This window comes from Panthera pardus, unplaced genomic scaffold, assembly GCF_024362965.1.
Source record: "Panthera pardus isolate Hobbes unplaced genomic scaffold, ASM2436296v1 HiC_scaffold_27, whole genome shotgun sequence".
Classification (NCBI taxonomy): Eukaryota; Metazoa; Chordata; class Mammalia; order Carnivora; family Felidae; genus Panthera; species Panthera pardus.
The window spans coordinates 111,185,711-111,209,345 of NW_026526843.1; the positions used below are offsets into that span (position 1 = coordinate 111,185,711).

Genomic DNA, 23,635 nt, shown 5'->3' on the forward strand with positions numbered 1-23,635 from the left:
TTTGTAACTCCAAGACGAGCCGTAATCGTATCTGCTACTTGTTACTTTGCTCCGAAACTTCGAATGAGATAAAGTAAAATCCCCGCCACAACCCTCCCCTGGGAAATGAATATTTGAACAACATACCATTGATAAACAATGCTGAGTAATGAACGTATCAGCGACGGGGCAGTCAAGTTAATTGGCAGAAAGTTCGAGAGTCATTACTGGCAACTGAAAGAGAAAGTAAAAGGCCTCACCTCCCCCCTCTCCATTTTCTCAAGACATCCGACACTACTGGTCCTGTCCCTTGTCTGACACCTCTTCTGAGCTCACAGGCATAGTTTGGTGAGGGCCATCTCGGCTGATGGCTGTTCGCTCCCTCGCATCAAAAGAAAGTTTGCTTCTGCTTTGGTTGATCTAAGCACAGGTCACAGCGTGTGTTTTGATATTTAACCTGTATGACAGCCTTAGAATACCACACCTACATTCAGTCCGGGGGTCATCATTTTCAAACTGTTGCCGGCGGTATCACCTGGTGGTAAACAGCGTGGGTTTTGGAGTCAGACGGACCTGGTCCAAATCCTGACTCTGCAACGTCCGAGCTACAATCCCGGCAAGTTACATTAATACCCTAAGCCTCACTTTCCCCATCTACGTCACAAGCAAAATAGCTGTGCCTGCAGCAGAGGGCCACACTGAGGACAAGGAAGACAGCGCAATTAGCACAGCCCCGCCGAGCACACAATAAGGGGTCATTAGAGGACTTTTAATATTAACATCCTGGTTTTCCCCGACCGCGGGGTCTAAAATCCCCTTGGTCCCAACTGTCAAGGGATAAGCTCTTCTCAAACACATGATACTGATCATTTACGGTGCAAAAGTACTCAGCCTTCTATCTTAACTGCCGCACTTTATGTTAATCAAGTGCGAGAAATAGGTTTCGTTGCTTCTTTCTGGAAACATCTTTCCTTTGTGACCCAAATGGAACCACTGGAGGATAAACAGATTAAAAGAAAAAAAAATACCCCGAGTGAATATTTTTTGAAGTTGCTAAAATAAGTTACTGAAAACAAAGACCCAAGAGAAGTGGGAGCATAAGCTATGGGTTTTATGTTTACACCTTCGCTCAAATACCCACCCACTACCGAAACCGTAAGTCGGTGTAGAAGATGTTATATTGGGAAATAGGGTAGGGTTCAAAACATCTTTTGATACTTGGTTGAGTCTGCTTTCACTGTGCTGGAGGTGAACTGATATTAACCAAAGTATGCCAAGATATGAAAGATGAGAATCAGCCTCAGAAAAAGTGGGGTAAGAGCAGAGGGAAAAGGGTTTTATTAGCAGTGACTGACAGCATCATTTGTCTCCGAGGGACCCTGAAGGCTCTGCTCACACACTTCTGACACCACCTCCCAATGATGACGCTGACGACGAGGATGACAGCGACAGCAAACACTGATTCGGTCCCTGGCCTGGGTCCGGCCCGCGCTATGTGCTTTCTTTGCCGGACGGCACTCGGTCTTCCCAACGAGCCTATCAGATCTCGCAGAACAGACTGCAGCTGAGAGAGAGAAAACCCCAGAATGCTTCTCCCAGCTAACAACTTCCTCCCAATCCATCAGAGCCTAGCTCAGATCTCACCTCCTTCAGGAAGCTTCCTTCCTTTCCCTCTTCACCTCCTCCATTCTCCATTCTATTTTTCTCTGGTTGTTTTGAAGCCTGTTTTTCTTCCTCCCTCCCTCCCTCCCTCCCTACCTCCCTCCCTGCCTCCCTCCCTCCCTTCCTTCCTCCTTCCTTCCTTCCTTCCTTCCTTCCCTCCTTCCTTCCCTCCTTCCGACACTTGGAAAGGTAGTCACACACATTAGATCTGACTGCTCTTTCACTGAGTGCTGGTCAGGTCTCTGGATGTGGCTATAACACCTTAAAGGTAGGGAGAGTCCTCAGTTTTGCCTCAACTACATGGCAGGGTGGAGGGAGATTCTGTACCTACAGAATCTGATCCTGGCCTAGACATCTACCCAGTTGCAATGAACTGGATTTTTGTACTTTACCAAGTTTCGGATTTCACAGTTGTTTTCTACCTGATACTCTTGGACCAAGGGCAGAGAAATGTCACTGCTCTATAGAGAGCTCCACGCACAAGAATGTTGGGGAATAGGAAGTCATTTTTTGTCATTGAACGCAAAAGCTTCCCTTCTTATATGAATCAAGGGTATATCTTATCTCTTAGTTATTTCTTCTGAGTCCATCAGTGGCTGGGCCTGCCACCCTCCTGTAAAAGGAGAGGAGACAAAGAGAAACAGAATGCTATTTGGCGGCTAGGAACATTTTTCCCCGGCAGAAAATGGAGTGACTTTTAGCTTATCTGCTGTCACCTTGTTAATGTGATCATTGTTCTTCAAAATAAAATCTCCTCTTCTTACCCATGATGTCTTTCGTGCGAAAAAATTTCTAAAAAGCAGCAAGTAAATGCCAAGAAAAGAGGGGCAAAAGCGGGGGGAAGGCTAATCAAGAGAAGCTACAAATCAACTTCTTTCCAAGGAAAAACGCTCAATGCACAATTATCTTAATTCTCCCAGGTGGCCATTTTGCTTGCCTTCTAAGGTAAGTGTGGAAAGGACTAGAAACCTGTGGCTCCCTTCATTGCCCCTGGCTTTCAGAGCAGAAGCTGCAGGCCTGCGTCAGTTGGGATGACTCATTTATCGTTCCTTTAAGCCAGGGGCTCGGTGGCTGTTGATGTGTGCCCCTGGCCCGTTCTCAAGCACATCCTCGCTTCAAAATTAATCATCCAGCTCTAACTTGCTGGTGAAGGTTTCCAGGGATAAAAACTTAGGTGGAAGAGGGAACCTAGTTATTAATGGCCAAATGCCATCCATGGCAAACATAACACAAAGACCAGGCAGCGAGAGAAGCATGATTTACTCGTCTATTTTGAAGAATAAATCAAAACTTCCTCTTTGCTCCATTGTAGGGTGGGGGCAAGAAAGGGGCAAAGATAACATTCCTGAGAGGCCTCTGTTCTTCAAAGCTGAGGAAACACTTGCCATCTCTCTCCTGGTGGAGTTTGACTTTTGGCCTCGGGATGCTGAAGAACCAGGTCTGTGTTTCACTGGCGAGAGGATACAGCTGAGATTAATTCCCTTCTGCATCTCCTTTCTGCCATTTTGGGAGCCACTGGTCTTCACCACGCTCGAGGTCAAGGAGTCATAGGCACACTCGAGGCCAGCGCCCCTCAGGAGAGTGGAGTTTCTCAGTATTCCCACTGACTCAGAAAGAGGCACCCAGGACGAAGGGAGCCATGCTACCTGAGTATTCAAAAGCACAGGTGGACTTCAGAGGAGACTAGAAGACTATCGGGAACACAGACAAGGAATCTCCACCTAAGTTCGCATACAGAGGGGTTGTGCAGGATAAAGAGAGTGTGGACAGCAGACGACAGTCGCTTGTAGCTTCATGAGGCCCCCTACCCCTTTCCAATCTCACTATCTCCTCTCCCTCCCTACCCGCTAGACTTAGATAAGGCGAGAATGAACCCAACGAAAATCATCTTTAATTTTTATGCAAAATATTGGCTCTATAAAAAATGTTTCCCTTGGTTTTAGAGACCAGGTCCTTTTTTTTTTTTTTTTTTTTTTTTTTTTTTTTTTTTTTAGTTTTGAAGATCAGCAGAGTGAGCTCATTCTATCATGTTCTAAAATGCAAAGTGAGGGGCGCCTGGGTGGCGCAGTCGGTTAAGCGTCCAACTTCAGCCAGGTCACGATCTCGCGGTCCGGTCCGTGAGTTCGAGCCCCGCATCAGGCTCTGAGCTGATGGCTCGGAGCCTGGAGCCTGTTTCCGATTCTGTGTCTCCCTCTCTCTCTGCCCCTCCCCCGTTCATGCTCTGTCTCTCTCTGTCCCAAAAATAAATAAAAAACGTTGAAAAAAAAAATTTAAAAAAAAAAAAATAAAATGCAAAGTGAGACAAAACCAAAAAAAAAAAAAAACCCAAAAAACCCACAAACAAATATCTACCCCAAACTTGATAACATCTTACTTACCCTGACAGAATCTGTCTGAAGTCTTTTCCTCCATCAAGCTCACTTGGCTTGCCACACCACCCCAGGAGGGACAGGGGGTCCCTCTGTCATGTGGATGGGCCCCGAAGTACTAGGCCCAGCCTTTCTGGGGCTCGCAGATCAGTGTCCCCCTGACTTTGGACAGAAGTCCCCAAGGGCAGAACCGTGTCTTAGTCGTGTTTGCAGAGATGCTGCTTCAGGAAGCTTAGCTCCCCAAATGCTGCCTCCTGCTAGGCCCTACAAGGTGGGAAGCACCACAGTTGGGTAGCTGGGAAAGAGGCCAGGTCTGGGACAGAACAGCCCCGATGTCCTACTAGGAACACTCCACATGAGACAACGCCTAGGAAACTCTGGAGGAATTTTTTTAGTGGTCAATTTCTGTGCCGTGCTGAGTTTTTTTTCTGGCTGGTCTCAGCACGCTCAACCCAGTGTCACACGTGGCCGCGTGCCCTCCCCGAGGTACACGGTTGGTGTTTTCGTGCCCCATCTGCCAGTGCCTCTGGAGGACGTCAGGATGAGTGGGCTGATCCAGGAAGGACACCCACTGTCCCGGCCCTCTGCCTAAGACATGCAAACAGAGAACAGCTTCCCAGCCACGAAATTTTGCCTGTGCCCAGAGCATGCTGTTATAAATATGATTGTTGTCCATAGCCACTAAGGACTGAGCAGCTACTAAGCGTGCTATGCCAAGTCTCTTGCCTGCATTCTTTCATTTCATCCTTATTGAAAGAAGACAAAAGAAGTTGCAGCCACACGACTGATAAATGGCAGAGCAAGGATTCGAACCCAGATCCAGAAGACACCAGAGCCCATTCTCCCCATACCATGCTGCCTCCCCAAAACCTAACTATCTAGAGAATGAAACTCTGAACCATAAGCCCACATAGCAAAAGCAATGGAAATTACCAAAGCTGTATTCCTGAGGTAAATTTATAGCTCTCTGTTTTCAGACCTATCTTTTAAACTAAGCATTACATTGAAGAAATAAAGTTTAAAATCTCAAGCAGGTGAACACAAAATCTGACCAAGTGATTAAAAATAACCACCCCCCAAATGGACAAAACCGATTTTGCCATGAGACGGTGGCAGCCCATACCTTGTTCCCTCTGAACGTGAGGTTCTCAGGAATAAACTTAGACACTCGAGCTGATGCTCACACTGATGTGCAAGCTTTGCTCCTGGGAAATATGAATGCCCAGAGATCTGGGCATACACAATGACAGGAGCTGCTGGGTACCCGGGCCCCTGACTGTGGGTTGGCATAAGGGTCTGGGCCCTGAGAGCTTGCCCCATCACCGTAAGCGACTCTCACGCCAGCCCAAGCCCCCCGGGACGCCGCACGCTGACTGCTACAGGAGCCTGAAGCTCAAGTCCCATTCTCCACTGTTTCCGAAGACCACCAGACACTAGCCCTTTTGAGTCTATCAGCTACAAGATCTAACGTTTTTGGTGCATGGCTGTGCCTGCCTCCAAGTTGGGAAGATTCGGCAGGGGCTGAGGAGGAAAGAAAGCAGAGTTTTATTTTCCCCTGAATTATTCCTATGCTTATAAGGCAATCGTATGAAACCATTGTTCCATGGCTTTAAATCTATAAATAAAACGCCCTTCGAGACTCCGGTTTGAAGGATGGTAAGAATCAGAGTAACCACTTTGTTTATGTAATAAACACACACCCAAAATTATACCATTTCTATAATGAAACCTGGTGTGTTAAAATTTGTGTTGAGGCAAAAAGCAGTCATCACCCCCCCACCTCCGCTTTTATTGTGCTTAATGCGGTATCTGCCAAGTCCTGCTTGGAGACATCTCTAATGAAGGGCCTGGCCTCCCTACTTGTGAACTAACGAGCTATCCAGAGACAGGGAGGGCACCATGACCTTGCTGACACTAATGCCAGGAGACAGCTGAACTTATAAAGTGCCAGAGCTCTGAGAAGGTTGCGCCCTCCGTCACCTTCCTTACCCCTCCTTGGCCTGCCAGCCACCCTCATGCCTTAGATCTCCAACCCAAGTAAACTGGGTCCAACTGTACCAAAGGCCTTCTCGCCATCTTTCCCCTTACGCTTAGACTGGAAACTTCTGGCCGGCACCTGGAGGGGCTTCATTTCTTTAGTATTCTCTCCCATCACTCAGTCCTTCAGGCCTGACGAATCGTACTTGGGTGTTGGACACTTTCCCTGGAATCCGCTGATCCTTACGCAACTGTGTGAACTTACGTCCTTAACTGTCTCACTCGGGTTCCGGAGGGAAACTGGGGGTTCAAGTGGGAGTGGAGTTCTTACCTCGTACCAACCCTGGCGGCACGCTGGAGTCTGCCTGGGGTGCTTTGAAAACAGCACACCGATGTCCGGGGCTATCCCCAGAGAGTCTGACTTAGTGGGTCTGAGGTATGGCCGGCACATCGAATGATGGTATTCATCGTCAGTACAAGTGATATCACGGACAGGGATTTGGATTTGAACAACTTCTCCAGCCCCAAATTCGGATACCACGATGCCCTGAAGAAACGGACAGAGGTTCGGTGGCACCTGCCGGAAGCCGCCTGGTCTACGGGCACGTAGCCTTCCTCTCCTAGGGGATCTCAGGTCACCAAGCAGGCACAAACTAGTGCCTCCTCATCACCACGCCTGGAGAAGCAACTCGGAGGGAGTGTTCCCAGAAGGCAGGGCGGAACAAGGCTCTAGCTGGGCAGGGCCGCAGATGAGCCTACTGGTGGTGGCGAGGCCCGTGCTCGCGCGCCCATAGTGTGCACACCAGTGTCCGGAGACGAGATGGAGGCAGGTGTGCAATAAGCTGGGTCAGCCGGGGCGAGGAGAGCGGGTGCCTCAACAGTGTGCCTACCCGCCGGCCGGCCACCACCACCGCGTGCTCGCCACGACAGGGGAGAGGGGGTGGAGCTTATACAAGAAATGTAGGAGAGGCATTGTCCCTAACGTCCAGGAGCCTGAGCTCACACGGGAGGGCGGCCCGGGCGCAGTATGTGAACAGTTCAGTACTTTTCAAACGGGGGTCGACTGTGTGGCTGCCCTCACGCGATAAAGGTGTATCGTGAAGGAGGGGTGAGAGGACTGAAGAAGTCAAGACAGGCTCTCGACTGGTCTAAGGCCATTTCCGATGGAACAGAAGCTAGAAATCGAAGAGGTGGGGCCTGAGCACTCGAAGTTCAAGGCCGTTCGCTAGGGGCCACAGGAGATACCGAAGTCTCCCTGGGACTCTCTGGATGAGGGCAGGACACCGAGGAGTTCCAACAAGACTGGAGGGGCGGGTGGAGAGCGGGACAGGCAGGCCTCTTCCCGGCCACCCCAGGCTCCAGGAGAACACTGCCCGGGCCCCCTCCTGGGCCGCCCTCCGAGCCCTCTGGAAGACGTGCAAGCCGAGGAGACACAAACGCTCGTCCTCTGTCTTAAGCCACCGGACACCTCGGAAGGCGCACAAAGTTGCACACTCGGCGGGCCAGCCGGACGGACAAGCCGGCGTCCCCGAGCTTAGGCGTCTCTGGCCCCAAACGCGACGGCCGGCCCTGAGGGTCAGGCACGGCCGCCCTTCCTCACCTCTGCTCCGGTGAGAGGGTTCCCGCTCGGCCCCAAACACTCTCCTCCTTCCCGCAGAGCAGGAAGCGGCGGCCCCGCGGCGCCGGCCCCTCTCCGGCGGGCCTGGCTCGTCCCGGCTCCCTCCCCTTTGTCCCGAACCGCTGGGAGCCCCGGGTACCTGCATCCTGGGGCACGCAGCAGGCCAGAGGCATGCTGGCTTCCCGCTCCGCTCCGTCAGGACGGGCCTTTTCTTCTACCCAGGGCCCTCCCGGACTCCCAGATAGCTGAAAGCTGATCTGCTGAAGTCGGCAGGCAGAGCAGGGGAGCGGGAGGGCGAGAGAGGGCGACCTTCGGCGAGGAGGGTGGCAGATTTTCACACGACATCTGCGCTGCCTCCGGGACTCCCCCCGGAGGGGGAGATGGTCTCACCCAAGTGCTGGGCCAGCTGCTAATCCCCCTGGGTTCACTTGAATGGCAAATCGGGACTCCGGGGCGGCCTCAGACACACCCTGTCTCCAGAGGAGGGGCTTAGCACTTTCTCTCCCAGCCCTGCGCGCGCTCAGAATGCGGCGGGACTGTTCCAGGGCCTCGCCGCTCCAAGTGCAGCCGGCCAGGGGTCAGCAGCATCCGTGTCACCTGAGAGCTAAGCTAACCGTGAGAAATGCAGAATCTCAGGTCCTGTCCCTTTGATGAGCTCTGCCAAGGGCCACGTGGCTATGGAAACCACTTGCACGTCGCCAGAGACAGGAAGCTGGACGAATACCGCCACCCAGGGAGCCGCAGCCCCCCAGCCCGCGTGCCAGCTGTCCGGGCGTAAGAAGGGGTACAGCCCATGCCATCACCACACGGCTCCCCCTGCCGCCCCGCCGTTCCCCTCACCGCCAGGCTGGGGCTGGTTCACCTGGCTGTGAGATTTTAGGTCGGTGAGCAGGCCTGCAAATATTTGCACACCCTGAAAGGATGGGGGGCAGGATACAACCGGAGTTTGCTCTTTTCAAGTTGCAAGTCAATTTCTGATCCCCTCCCACCCCCAACACACACACCACCTGTATCAGTATGTTAGGTTCTCGTGATGCCGATGTCAAGGGTCAAGTACATGGCGAGAACGCTTGGGCCCCTTCACAGACGCCAACCGCCAACCGTTCTGGAGTCTGCTCAGACCAGTTCTGGAGTCCTCAGAAAGGGAGGACTCAGGGATGCCCACAGCTTTGCTCCGATAGCTTTAATGTCATCGTCCCGCCTGAGCCCAGCAACTGAGCCCACGTGCAAACGCTGGAAGGGTAGAGAGAAGGAAAGAAGCAAAACTAAGGGCGAGTCAGAGAAGAGCTTTGTTTTCCAGTCCAGAGAGAACACTCGAAATAACTAAGAGCGAGGCAGACGGCCTGGCTTTCGTCTCAGAGGGTCGCCAGGCCTCTGCCCATGGCGTCGGCTCCCTGAGTTTGATGCTTCCGCTCCTCAGTCATGTGGAGCAGGAGCCAGGACGGGTGACTTCATTCCCGAAGAGCAGTTGAATGGCGCTGAGGTTCTGGGATGCGTTAAGACAGCCCAAATCAACACAAAGTCTGGCTGGCACCTTGGAGAAGTGTCCCAGACAGAATTTTGAGCCTTCCGAGCACCGGTCGGTGGCATCGGCGGATGGCCTGGCCACTGCCTCCGGTACAGCTAATTGGGGCACCCCTGCCTGCGCTCCCCCCACTTCACGGGGCAGCAGGGCCCTGCTTGAGGGAAGAACCCACAGGGCTGGAGAGAAGGTGGAGGCAAAGTCAGTCAGGGACGCAGACAGAGCAGAGAGAAAGCAAAGAGGGTGGGCCTGGGCTTTACTGGGATTTGGGTGGGCTCTCAAAAGCAATCATGGTGGGCTTTTGAGTAGAAAACCAAGCGAAAACAGTATTTAAAAATCTACTTCGGATCCCCAGTCTCGCCTCAAACAACAATCACTCCCAAAAAGACTCTCACGAATGGAAGGAAATGATGCCATTGTTTTATTTTCTATGGGAAGTCATAATAGTTTTTAAAAGGTTAATCTCCCTCTCAGCCCTGTTTTTTCCCTTCCAGTGACCCCAAGCTGAAAAGGAAAAATATTTGCACTTGGTGTTTAAAAACCACAGTGAATTAGCTTTTGTTGTTCATGGCAGAGCCACTATTTAGCTGCCCAGAATCAAACCAGATGTCGGGGAAGAACGAAGGCCCCGCATCCTGTGAACTTGCCTTTCACCTTTGCAGAAGGGCCGAGGAAAAGGCCCGGCTGAGAAGACAAAATGGAGGGAGCTCGGTGGTCAGCGAACCCGAGATGCGGTTCTGACACAAGCGGTGGTAGCCCTCTGTGGAATGTTGTGTGTGGGACCAGCAGGCCAGAGCTCTGGGACCCCGGATGCCCAATGCCTCTCGGCTTCTGGAAGTTTCTTCTGTGGACACAAGGCCAGCAGCACTATTCCCATAGGTGCCAGAGACCAACGTGAGCAATAGACAAGTATGGAGGAAAGAATCAGGAGTTGGGGGAAAGAAACACAAAAGAGATCAGCAGGGCTTGCTGGAACACTACATCTATCAGAGAAGGTAAAAAAAGAAAAGAAAAGAAAAGAAAAGGAAAGGAAAGGAAAGGAAAGGAAAGGAAAGGAAAGATAAGGAAAAGAAAAAAGGAAAGGAAAGGAAAGGAAAGGAAAGGAAAGGAAAGGAAAGGAAAGGAAAGGAAAGGAAAGGAAAAGAAAAAAGGAAAGGAAAGGAAAGGAAAGGAAAGAAAAAGAAAAAGAAAAAAAGAAATCCGAAGAGAAAAACAATACATTTTCCTTCTGTGGCCTTCCGGGGGAGTATGCAGAGTAGATTATTATTCAGTCTTGTTTTTCTTTAGCACACCACCCACCAAAACTCGCAGCTTAAATCAGGCAGCAAAACAAAACAAAACAAAACCTTCCTACGAGGCTGTTTCTCACTGCTTGCTAAATCTAGCAGCGTAAGAAAGCAGGAAGTCTTCTCTACACTGAGACCCTTTCTATCCCCTCAACAAACATTTACTGAACCCCCACTTCAGTGAGATATTTGGGTGATACCAGAAGGGCCCTGCTTGAGGGAAGAACCCACAGGGCTGGAGAGAAGGTGCACCAGAAGGCCGTGGGTGCTATTCCCATCCACGAGAACTTTACAGCTGACTGGGAAAGACAGACAGGTTCGTAACAACAATCACAATGGGTACCGTTTTCTAAAATGTAATCTTGTGCCAGCCACTACACTATGTAGTATCGTATTTAATCCTTATAATAATCCCGTGCATTAAGTTTGACCATTCCCATTTTACAGATGAGAAACCAAGGCTCAGAAAGCTTAAGGAACTTAATCAAGATTACACAGCCATTAAGCTGGAAAGAGTCTTTATCACTGATGAAGTCCAAGGGCCTCCACCAGTGCCTGGTACATAGTAGCTGCTTACTAAATATTTACCGAATGAAAAAAGCAGCTGGGGGTGCAAGGACGGGCTCTCTGGGGCAATGGGGCTGAGCTGTGAAGCCCGACTAGGATTTATGCAAAGAAGAGGGTAAAGGCACGCCAGGAAGAAAATGGGAAATGAACAAATGCACCTCTAGGGAAACAGAACTGCTTTACAGAATTGCAAAAATGGGCAGGAGGGAATAGCAGTTAAGGACACTCAAGTCAGAGACGCGGGTCCTACCGTGGCTCTACCGCCTAAGGTTGCGTGAGCACAGCCAAGTCCTTGCTTCATCTTCCTTATCTACAAGCTGGTAATGAGAGTGTTACCTACAACGGCAGAAACTGTTAATTCCCTACCAAACCTTCCATGTTCGATTTCTCTCATCCTGAGAACACCTCGATTTTGTAAACTGGGTCCACGGGCATACAACCAAAAGGCTACGTGTCCACGTCTCCCATGTAGCTAGGGGCTGCTATCTGGCCAATGAGAGAAACACATCTGTAGTATGGGATTTCTAGAAAGTCTCTTTAGAATACAAAAGTCAGGCTTCTTTCATCTGCCTGCTCGGGCCACTGTTGTGATGCCTGGCGCTCCAGTAGCCATCTTGGACTGCCAAGACGAGGGCCACAATCTAATTGTAGAACCAGGAGCCGGAAGGAGTCTTGGTCCCTCATTACTACTGAGTCTCCATACCAGTCCTAGACTTCTTTCACATAGGAAAGAAATAAAGTTTTATCTTTTTTTAAAATTTATTTTGAGAGAGAGAGAGAACGAGAGCAGGCATAAGCGTGAGAGGGGCAGGGAGAGAGGCAGAGAGAGAATACCAAGCAGGCTCCTCACTGACAGCGCAGAGCCCAACACGGGGCTCGAACCTACGAACTGTGGGGATCTCAGGTCAAGATCATGCATGACCTGACCAGAAATCAAGAGTCAGACGCTTAACTGACTGAGCCACCCAGGTGGTGCCCCAAAAGTCTTGTTTTTTTGAAGCCTCCATGAAACCCCAATGGATAGATTTACCTCAAAGAGTTGCAGGAGGATTAAATAAGATAATGCAGACCAAGTAATTAGTCCTGGGCCTTAGACATAGTACGCACGCAAATCCAAGCAATCACATTTTGTTGCTATTTTTATCACTATTATCATGATTATCATTACACAATCTAGAATACTCCTTTATTCTACATTAGGCTGAACCATCTTCATTCGGTTATTTAATTAATCAATTTGCTTAAAATTCCTCAGAATGATGCCTTTCATGAGAACATATCCATGAGTCTTCCTAGGACAGGGTCCCTGATAACAGAACAAAATATTTCTCTTTGAATTTCATCACCAAATCATCTACACAACCAATAATATTGAAAAGCCAGGGCTGTTAGTGAAAGGCTGTGGAGGGAGTGTTCGTACATTAACACTTCTAAGCATGGAGACGGGGAAGCATTAATTAAATTCTAAGTTTGGTCAAATTTCCTGTCTCGGAAAGCTCCATGGCAACTCGGTGCCTCAAAAAGTCTTTCCTTTCCCAACCAGACTTTTTACGTTTCAGGACAAAAATGTAAAGATACGGTCTGCTCAAAAAGTTCTGAAAGTCAGCACGGGATGCTAGACTTCAAGAGATTTGCCAAGAATTATGGATCCTTTTACTTAAATCTCGGCTTCTTAGTGTCTTTGACAGATTGTGTGGTTTGTTCCTGATCAATAAATGTTTCTTAAAAGATCTAAGGAAGGAAATAATGATGAGCTAGAATGAGTGGTTCCCGCTGGTCAAAGGCTTGCTATCAAGGATCCACTTAGGAAAATTCCAGTATCTCAGGTCCCACCCTAGACCCACTGAATCAGAATCTCTGAAGGTAAAGGCCTGGGAACCTTTTTTTTTTTTTTTTAATTTTTAAAAAATGTTTATTTATTTTTGAGAGAGAGATAGAGTGCAAGTGGGGGAGGGGCAGAGAGAGAGGGAAACACAGAATGCAAAGCAGGCTCCAGGCTCTGAGCTGTCAGCACGGAGCCCGACGCGGGGCTTGAACCCATGAACCACGAGATCATGACCTGAGACAAAGTCGGACACTCAACCGAACGAGCCACCCAGGCGCCCCATGGGAATCTCTATTTTTAAAGCTGCCCAAGTAATTCTGATGTGCAGTTCAGTTTGGGGCGGTTCCCAAATCCTCCCATCCCCCAACTCTCTCTTAGGTTGGGTTACTTAGAAGCAAAGTCTAAGATGGGGATTCTTGTTCAAGTGATAAATAGAGGGGGTGCTCTCAGCAGAAGGGGCCTCAGTATTCTTGTGGCTGTGCTCTCCACTGGAGCCCTAACGTCTCCACTGCCTTTGCTGACTCGGTCTGAGTTCCCCTTTCACAGAAAGGGTCTTGGAGAAGAGTTTTAACCCTACGGGAAGGGTTTCGGAATCTGATACGGTCCTTTCAGCGACCGCCGCTGGGCTGGCACGCCAGATAACCGGTGCACCTGCTGGAGTGATCATTTGCATGCTACATTGTGCCAGGACTTGGCCCAAAGTCGACGTTCCAGAACCGTTCCCAGTGCCAGCCATACTCACTCACAGACTCCAGAACATAAGCGACTCAAGGAATCTGGCTGCCTGGTGATCTGTATCTTCTTCCTTCTCCCCTGACAAATGAAGATGTGGGCCACTGAACTTCCTTTGGCTTATATTCCTGATGACTCCTAAATAGGTCAACTTCCTTTGGAGACTGGCCAACAGCTAATTTCACATTCACCACTGGCCTGTTTTATTCCTCTGGTATTTCAGGAAAAAGGTGGGTGGGTGCCTTTTCTCCTTGTTTGTCTGAGTCCCCGTCCCCCGGAGCAAAATTTGCAGCCTAGGCCACTGTGATTTGTTCAGAGAGACTGCCGCTTGTCAGTAGATGGCTACCTGACCTTGCTCGCTGCCCATCTGTTGGATTCCTGGCCAGATGTGCACATGTGTGGGCAATCAGAGGCCCAGCAGGCCCCGGCTGGAGCGGCCTTGCCTCACAGCCGTTCCAGCCCCCACCAGGCTCAATGCCAGGGTCTGTTGAAGCGGTCCTCGCCACATGGTCAAGAAATGGGGACCATCGATGATAAAGCACACCCCAGATCCCCATCTGTCAGTTGCTTTTCATCAGGAGATCGGCCAGGTAGAGTCTATGTAGCACTCTATCCCCCGACAAAGCCCCACCGCTTCTCAGTCTCGGCTCTCATCAAGGAAGAGCCACCATTTTGGTTTTTGGCATCAGAGCAGAGAGAGACCCAGGGAAGGAAGCCTAGAAGGGAGTCGGGAGTGAAGAGTGCTGAGAAAAGGGAACAATAGGCTTTCCTTTTGTGGGTCATTCGAATCCGAGAAGCAGCTGAATACCTCCCACCGAAGTCTGGGACTAGAAAAATAAAACACCCAGGCCTGACTTGACTGCCTCTTCAGAAGCTTCTCTGTAGCACTGCTTTTATTTCACTGTAAGATGTCAATCCCCCTCTCCGCCTCACCCCGGATTTCATCATTTGTTTTTTTTGGAGACATTTAGTTGTTGTTTTCCCTTCTCCGTCAGACGCTGAGAAATATGTGTAGTCGAGTCTGCCCGGCAATCTGGCCCTACTGCAGGAACAGAAGTTGGGATTCTTAATAGGTTCTCCTCGCTCCGCCCACTAAATCTGAAGCCACCGTGTAATGAAAGTTTCCTCACGGTAATAATATAATAACGATAAAATTAATACTCCACTCAACAGGTATGTATTGAGCACCGACTATGTGTCAGCCATTGTTTTAAATGCTCCGTATGTACGATTTCAGTTAATTCTCACACAGCTCTATGAGGCAGATACTAGTATTACCTCCATTTTACAGATCAGGAAACTGAGGTGCAGAGAGGTTAAATAGCTTGCCTAAGGCAGTGGAAGTGGCAAATGGTGCAGGCTGGGCTCCTAACCGCTGGGCTGGCTCACCCCAACGATGGAGGGTAGGGAACGCATTATCCTGCCTCAGAACGCACAGCCTCGCCAACGCCCGTTACTCACGTCCCAATCCCGAGTCAACAGTAAAGCAAAACCAGAATCGAAATCCCAGTTACCCTGTCATTTGCTCTGCTGGGCGTTTCAGGTGTTTCATGTGCAGATGCAGGTGTGTGTGTGTGTGTGTGTGTGTGTGCGCGTGCGAAAGTCCATGGGTGGCTCCATACGTGCACCCCTGTGTAAGACTTTCCCTTGACCCTGGATAAGGAGTTCCTATTCATAATAATGTTGAAAGCAAGATTCTACCACCTTGCATGGCTCCCCGTTGCTACTCCCACAAACTGGGACGGGAAAGGCACTAACATACACTTCTGGCAAGGCTAAGAACCCTCACCCTGGGCCTGAACTGCCCCTCAGCACCAGAACCTTCTCCTTGGCAGGGGCTCCAGTTTGGGCACGAACAACTACCAAGTTGCCTCAAAAAATTTTTTAAAAGTACCACATGATCCAATAATTCCACTACTGGGTATTTACCCAGAGAAAATAAAAACACTGATTCAAAAAGACATACGCACCCCTATGTTCACTGCAGCAGTATTTACAAAAGTCAAGGCAGAGAAGCAACCTACATGCTCACTGATAGATGAATGGATAAAGATGTGGTACACACACTCACTCACTCACTCACTCACACGGGAATATTACTCAGCCATAAAAGAGGATGAGATCTTGTCATTCGCAGCAACACGGGTGGACCTAGAGGGTATTATGCGAAGTGAAATAAGTCACACTGAGAAAGCCAAATATATGATTTCACTCCTATGTGGAATCTAAAAACACAAATGAATAAACAAACAGAAAGAGTCAGACCTATAGATACAGAGAGCTGATGGCTGCCAGAAGGAAGAGGGATGGGGGGCGGGGGTAAGACAAGAGGGTGAAGGGGAGTGGGAGGTACAGGCCTCCAGTTATGAAACGAATAAGTCACGGGAAGAAAAGACACAGCACAGAGACTACAGTCATCGGTATCGTAACAGCACTGCTGTACAGAGTTGTCGAATCACTATGTTGTACACCTGAAATGCACGTTGCGTGTGTCATGTGTACTCACGTAAAAAAATGTTTTAAATAAGTCACCTGGATCACCGCAGAGAGCTCAAAGACAAATTCCATTCAGATGCAGATGTTTTCAGACAAGGGACCACAGTCTGTTGAGCCACAAACAGAGCCCCCAAGTTCCCATTTGTATCCCCAAGGGATGCCACGCCGTCCACACCTTACTTTGGCCCTTCCTCTTACCAAAGCGAAACACCCGACAGCGTTCCAAGCGTTAGCCTCGCCTCGGCTACATTTTAACAGCAATCCAGGCCACATGCCGGAGGGACAAACCTGGAATGGTGGTGCCAGCGGTATGAGTCAGCAGGTGGAAGAGAATTTGGGCACGGAAAGGGAGGCGAAACCACCACCATCGGGTTTTCTGTAGTTCTAGAACCAGCTAGCACTTGACTTCCGATTGCTGGAGGATCCCAGTAAAAGCAAAACCGCATTTCACCCAGAAAGGGGAAAGGACATTAAAACGGTCTTAAGGGCCAGACCATTCAGGGACAGACGGAAAGCACAAGGTAACCTCAAGGTCCTAATAGTTGTAACACTCTGGTTCAACTCCCCCCCCGCCGCCCGCGCCCCATCTTTGGAGGGCTCTGACTCCTTTAGTGCGAGCGCTAAAGGAAAGGCCTGGCTTCCCCAAATCCCAATGTATTCATGACGGTGGCACAATTGCTGCCTTAGTTTTGTAACTCCTGACTCGAAGAACGGAGCGTTCTAACGAAGGGCATGTTGTGTCTAGCCAGTATTGTGCGGTCCTGGATCCTCTGACACTGCACAGGGGACCTGGAAACAGAAAACTTAGAGGATCCAGGTCAATAAAGAGCCCAGGAAAACCTCAGTCTTCACATGTCATCAAGCATGAAATCATTTCAGCCAGAATGGTGCTAGCCCTCACTGAGCTCCTGATGGATGTGAATTAAGTTTATTTAGCTTGGCTACCTCAGATAAGGAAATTCCAGCAGCTTTCCAGTTCCTTTTAGATTTATTCGAAATGACATCATGCACTCAGATGCAGGATTCGTGAATGAGTCCAACATGAGGAGAATGGATATGGTAGAATGATAACACCGGCTAAAAGTTTAAGCAGTCAGCTTGGGCACGAGAGAGCACACGAAAGAGATAAAAGTCATTTCTCATTTGTCCACTCGATAACGAGGCTCAGACACGTGACCAGCCACAAGACCTACAGTCCCGGGACCGAATGGTCTAGACCTGGAATTCTCGTCTTTCGTTCCGGGGAGTCCAAGTAAGAGATCCCCTGATGTATAAAACGGGGTAGCTTTTCACTGTCCTGAATTTAAAATGGTTCGGAGATGATGCAATTCCCAAACGGAACAGTCTTTAATGCTTTACAGATTTTCTTGGGCTCTCTCCTTTGAAACCTGTCAACTCACTTTTGCTGCCTTCGACTTTTGATGCTGACGTCAGTGCTGCATCTTTACGCTGAGTGCTTTGGGCCTAGAGTCTCCTTCCACTGCTTCCTTTACCTTCTGGAAAGCATACCAACGTATCGAGACAGGAAGACAAAAGCCAAGAAAACCCGCTTTATCTTTCAGACACTGATGTGGAGTTCATCACTTACGAACTTGGCAAACTTTCCAGGGCTCGGTCCCCACAAGCCTAGCAGCCTGGTCTGTCTCTCCTGGTGTCATCCCATTTAAGATCCTGCCCTGTCCAATCAGAGACAGGCCCATTCCAGGGATGGCTGGGGACAGCGGTATACTTCACGGCCATATCAGCCACTGACTGCGGCACCAGTTTTCTAGAGGAATCATCAGAGTGATTAACTTGTCCTAATCAGGCTTCTGAGCACTGAAGAACCAAGGGAGGGGATGGATAAGGAAAGCAGAGGATAAAGTTTAGATCTGCTCTGTCCAGTAGGACAGCCACTAGCCATATGTGGCTACTGAGCCCTTGAAATGTGGCCAGTGTGGATAAGGAACTGAATGCTTTATTTCACTTCGTTTTAATTCATTTGAATACCACAAGTAAGGATTATAAAGTATTGAGAAGAAAATACGGGTTTTTAATTAGCTAAGAACTGAGTTAAGTTTCGGTGCTTTGGAGTAAGTTAGCAACCTCCCCCCCGCCCCACCGCCTCCGCTGACTGGCCCAGCTTGGGGGTGCCTGCTCACTGGAGGTTTCCATGGCCAAGCTGGTTGGCGTGTTCTAGAGCAGTGGCTCTCTGATTTGGGGCAGAGGGTTCCCGAGAGGCCTTCAGGAAACCCGCAAAGTCAAAATTATCATGCTAACGATACTCAGAGACTCCTTGCCTTTCTTACTCTTCCGCTGTCCTGAGGAACACGTGACACCACAGCAGCTAGAATACAGAAGCAGACACAAGAAGCCAAATGTTTCATTTATAAACATGTGATGTACATAACGCACAGTGTGTATTTATCGTTGTTGATTTTGAAATACATCGCCAAATAAAACTTCTTTACTTCTCAGTTTTAATTCCTCATTTGATAAACATCGACAGAACTCACACGAACTAAAGCTCTTCGGGGTCCTCACTAGTTTTTCGGTGTAAAGGGGGCCTGAGATCGACAACTTCAAGAACTGCTGTTCTGGAAGGACTTGGTAGCAGATGCTGTCGATGGCCCATCCCAGGAGTCCTGCGGCTGCCGTGGACAGTTGCCCACCTCGGACACCCAGCTGTCCCTGGGGTTCTGCCTGAGGCTCTCTCTCGTGCTACAGGACTCTTAGTGAGAGCCCCAAACCAGCAACAGACAAATGCTGGTGAGTGCTGGACTGGACAGAGAAGTCTTGGCGCTCTCACACCGCGGAAAACTACACAGCACCGAGAACAAACAAGCCACTGCTAGGTGGCAACAAGCGTGAATCCCACACATACCAAGTTGGGTAAAAGAAGTCGGGGCGCGCCTGGCTGGCTCAGTCGGTTGGGCGTCTGACTGCTGATTTTGGCTCAGGTCGTGATCTCACGGTTTGTGAGTTCGAGCCCCGCGTCCGTCTGACTGGGGCTGTGCTGACAGGGTAGAGCCTGCTTGGGATTCTCTCCCCCCCTCCCCCCGTCCTTCCCTGTTGTGCTCTCTCTCTCTCTCAAAATAAAAAAAGAAGAAGTCAGAGAGAGGAGAGCGCAGGCTCTACAATTACATCCTTTTTAAGTTAAAAGTCAGGCAGATCTATGGGGTTAGAAAGCAAGGATCTGCCTTTGGGAAGGAAGAGGAGACGTTCTAGGTGTTGAGCTGGCTGGTGGGTTCAGGGGTGTGTTTGCGTTTTAATCATTCGCTGATCTGTAGGATTCAGGCACTTTTCTGTATGGATGTTAGACATCACTCAAAAGGTTTACAAATCAAATATTAATTATTATTTTTATACCATGCTCTGCTAGGCACGGGAGATGATAAAACAGAATTTTCAGACATGGCTTATGGTTTCTGCCTTTACATCAGTCCTCCTAAGAGATAAATAACAGAAAATTTAATTTGGTGGTGGGCAATTTGGGGTGGATTAAGTTTGGCTTGGACAGCACAACGATTTTTTTTTTTTTAATTCACTTTGAGGGCCTTTATTTACTTAGAAGGCACACATCTCGGTCTCCACCACTCTTTTTCGTGCTAGGCTGGCTCCGACCCACGTTTAAGCTACCTGCCTGACTCTGAAGGCAGCCGGGTTTGAGGCCTACGACGTAAATGATGATTCCAGAAGTGACTTGAGCCACTACGTGATGGAGACCCAGCTCACCGCCCTGAGGGGCACGGAGGGGGTGCTGACCTGAGCAAGAACAGCATGGAGGGTGCAATGAGCTCCTGGCAGGCCCTCTGGGGTGGGGGTGGGGGGACGGTGAGGAGGCAGACGGAGAGGCCAGGATCTGTGATGAGGGCACCACCATCTAGGGGATACGAATGTGACCTCACCAGTAGGCCCCCAGGACAATTCTCCAGTCAATAAGTCACTCTTTGCCCTCTCTGTCGCTCCCAGTACCTGAGCGTCTTGTCAATCAGGACTCACGCCTCTATTCAGTCGGTCACACAGGTTTCTGTGGAACCTTGGAGAGACCTTTCGGGAGACCCGGCACCCAAAGCCCCACCCTCATCAGGAGGAGGCTACGGCTCCTAACCCGGCCGGGGTTCTGTCTCCCACCCCAGCCCCCGCCTCCGCCACACAGACACCTGCAATGAAATGTAGGGAAAGAGGCTGGGCTTCAGAGTCGGGCCGGGCTCCACGACCCACAAGGAAGGGTGGGAAATGCGGTCTGTCGCGTGCCCAGGAAGAAGAGGAAAACGTGGACGCTGATGAGCAGCGGCCCTTCTTCCTGCCCAGAGAACCAACAGCGCTCGGCAGGGGCCGTAAAGGAGGCCCATTGCGAAGTCCGTCTCTGCCCCGGCATTAGAACTCACATGGAACTCTCCCGTGCAATTGGCCTCCAGCCCCAGGGTTCCATTCTCCGGGACCTCTTAGACCGGGACTAATTCCAGAGCCCTAAATGCATGGCCAGCTGGCCTCCAATACCCATCATAGCCTCGGGCTGCCAGGATCCCTGCTCTGGGCCCTGCTGGCCAGGCCACCACCGCTGCTGAGTGGAATCACAACCCATGTCTGGTTGCCGGGTTCACCCAGTGTACCCCCAGCGGCCCAGAGACTTGTCAACATAGGCCTGCCCCTGGGCAGGGCCGGACGCTGCAAGTGGGATGACAGCTGCCCAAGGTCCTAGGGCATGATTTTGTGGGGGAGGTCCTGACCCCTGCCCTCGCTGGAGGAGCAATGTTGCTTCAGGACGACCACAGACACGTGGCCGACTGTCTACCCAACGGCCATTTTCTCTCGAAGGCACTCGGAAACGTGTGCCCAAATATGGGGCCTCACAAGCACACGTTGGCCTTTAGAAAACCCTCGGTTGGGGATGGATAATTGTGCGCTGGAACCTGCTTGCCACTGGCTCCATAAGCCAACATACATTCTCCCCTCCTATCTCTAAAACTTTGCAACCTCTCCTGCCCTCAGTAAACGAAATTCGGGAAACATGAGGAGGGGGTGAATTAGGCTTGTGGAACAGGACCTCCTCACGTCTACACTGGAGTCTTAGGAATTCCGATGTGCTCAGTCAGATGGTCAAGGTTTGGAACCGAAACAAAGAGGGAGGTTTGCGTGTGTTTTTAATTGAAACAGCTGCAGCCCACCCAGCCTCCACAGGGGCCTTGCACAAAAGAACAAAAGCCATTCTCTCTCAGGCATTGATGGCTATTATACCGGTTCCTACTGCTAATTCTCGAAGAGGCCACTCACTTCGCCCCGAGGGCTGAGACAACTTAGAATCGGAAAATGCTAAAGCTCCAAGTATGCCTCGGTCCAATCCCCTTGTTTGATGACTGAGGAAGAGGAGGCCCCGGGCCACAAAGGCAGGGGATGGCAGAGCTCAGACAGAAACCCAGGCTTGTACACAGACCCGAGCGGCACCTTCCTCATCAGTAATGCTGAGGGCGTGAGCCATCATTTGGGGGACTCCTTCCATAGAGCTGCGGAGAAGGAATGAAGTAAGGACTAAGACCCTGGGGGAGGAAGGGGAGGATATCTCTGGGGCTAAGAGCCAATGGGGAGAAGCAAATTGGAGCCCACAAAAGCCAAGATTGGGGCAGACCAGCCGGGAAGGGCAGAAATGATTCTTCAGCGTCTTGAAAAGATGACGGGCAAGGAAGCCAAAAGAGAGGTCAAACAAGACCGAGTGGCAAGGCTTCAGAGTCTGACCTCAGCCTGCCTGTCCGTGTGTCCTTCCTCTGTGTCAATACCTGACTCTGTGCTTAGACGCCCTCCTCTTTTCTCGTGGCCCAGCCGCATACTGACCTGTCTCCCGCACATCCCGCGTCGGCAATGCCACGGGGACCTCAGACCCACCACCTCCAGAGCTCCTCAGCCCCCCGGTGCGCACCCGCTCCTCCCTGGGGCCCCCCGTCTCAGAGGAGGGTACCCCCACCTTCACTGCCAACAAACCAAACACCTGGGAATACCCTGGATCGCAACCCCTCAGATCCCCAGGCCCAGTCTGTTTCCAAGTGCCATAGGTTCTACCTCCCATGCAGCTCCAAAGCCGGCTGCTTCCTGTTCCAGCTTCCGACCCTCCCCCTCATCAGGCCTCCATCCGGGGCTTGGGTTGGGGCAGTTTCCCCACAGAGCAGTCAGCGCTCTCCCTACAACTCAGTTCTCTCCCGTGCCCTCAGCCTTTCCCATGGCCCCCTGGTGCTCGCAGGCTGCCATCCAGACCTTGGAACCAGAGCAACAAGGCTCTCCACAAAGGGCCCTCTGCCTCACGCGCTTGCCACCACACCCCGCCCCCCATCCCATCCCCACCCCCACCCAATGCACTCTTTGCTCCCACCGCTCACGACACTCTCCTCTTCCTCGACAGGCTAGTCTCTCACCTCACGGCCCTTTGTCCAGAATGTTCTCTTTCCGGATTTCTATATGGCTAGCTCCCTTTTTGTTATTCAGGCTTCAGCTTACATGTTATGGGAAAACCCATTCCCCAGAGGCCTGCCTGACCACTGAGGAAATCTTGACCCGGGCATTTTTTTTAATTTATTAAAAAAAATTTTTTTTTTACATTTATTCATTTTTGAGAGACAGAGAGAGACACAGCACAAGCGGGGGAGGGGCAGAGAGAGAGGGAGACGCAGAATCCGAAGCAGGCTCCGGGCTCCGAGCTGGCAACACAGAGCCCCACGCGGGGTTCAAACTCACAAAACCGCGAGATCATGACCTGAGCCAAAGTTGGATGTTGAACCGACTAAGCCACCCAAGCGTCCCTTGACCTGGGCATTTTTGATCACACTGACCTATTTGAATTTTTTGCACAGAATGTTATCTCCATCTGACGTTTTCTTGTTTGTTTATTGTTGGTCTGTCCCCCACTTGACTGGCACGTCCCTGAGGGCTGGGCCAGTTTCTTTTATCTTGGGTACCACTGTGTCCCAGCACCTAGAACCGGCCTCCACCCTGGAAGCAGAATGTTTGGCAAATGAATGCGTGAAAGAGCAAAACATCAAGATCTGTCCTGGGCCATAAATCTGTCCTGATTTGGCTCTAACTGCTACTTGTATGTTTGTTCTCGAATGTTTTCACTAAGGGACTTGGGCCGTCAATTAACTAAGTTTCAGCTCTTAAACACTCACAGCAACTAATCAAATGAAACCTGAAAATGGATCCCGCTCTTGTTTCTAGTACTGATTTGTGTTTTGATTGTTGATAAAGCTAAAGTCAGTTTACCTCCCTAGGTTTCCCAATCCAGGAGTGGTCTTAAGTGGTCATAGGACCAGCTCATGAATGATCCTAAAGCTATGGCTTGTGCCTGATAACCAAAATCACCAGTCATTCATTCCCTTTAAGTAAGTCAACAGTACTTACACGCCAGGCACTGGGTGGAATGTCAAGGATGTAACAGTGAGCCAAGTTAAAACGGCCCCTGCCCTCTAAGACACATGGTCTACAGGGGAAGAGAGTCCATGTCAAGAGCTAGACCATACCAGCCCGTGGGGTAAGAAGTCTAATGAAAGCACACGGGTAGTGACAAGACTGCAGGGTAGGAGGCAGGAGAGGTGAGCAACCCACACACGGCTGGGGGTTAGGAAAAGTCTTCAC

General features: G+C 50.3%; 1 protein-coding gene across 3 annotated transcripts in view; it reads right to left on the minus strand.

Annotated features, from left to right (window-relative positions):
• NHS (NHS actin remodeling regulator) overlaps window positions 1-23,635 on the minus strand; it is a 341,053-nt gene that overhangs the window by 94,910 nt on the left and 222,508 nt on the right. The window contains exon 1 of one of the 3 annotated variants that reach the window (XM_019418010.2): window positions 7,745-8,058. The exons of the other annotated variants lie outside the window; for them this stretch is intronic. Within the exon in view, the coding sequence (XP_019273555.1) occupies window positions 7,745-7,778 (34 nt within the window). The 5' untranslated portion in view covers window positions 7,779-8,058. Of the gene's footprint in view, window positions 1-7,744; window positions 8,059-23,635 lie in introns of those variants that run through there. 3 annotated transcript variants of the gene reach the window in all.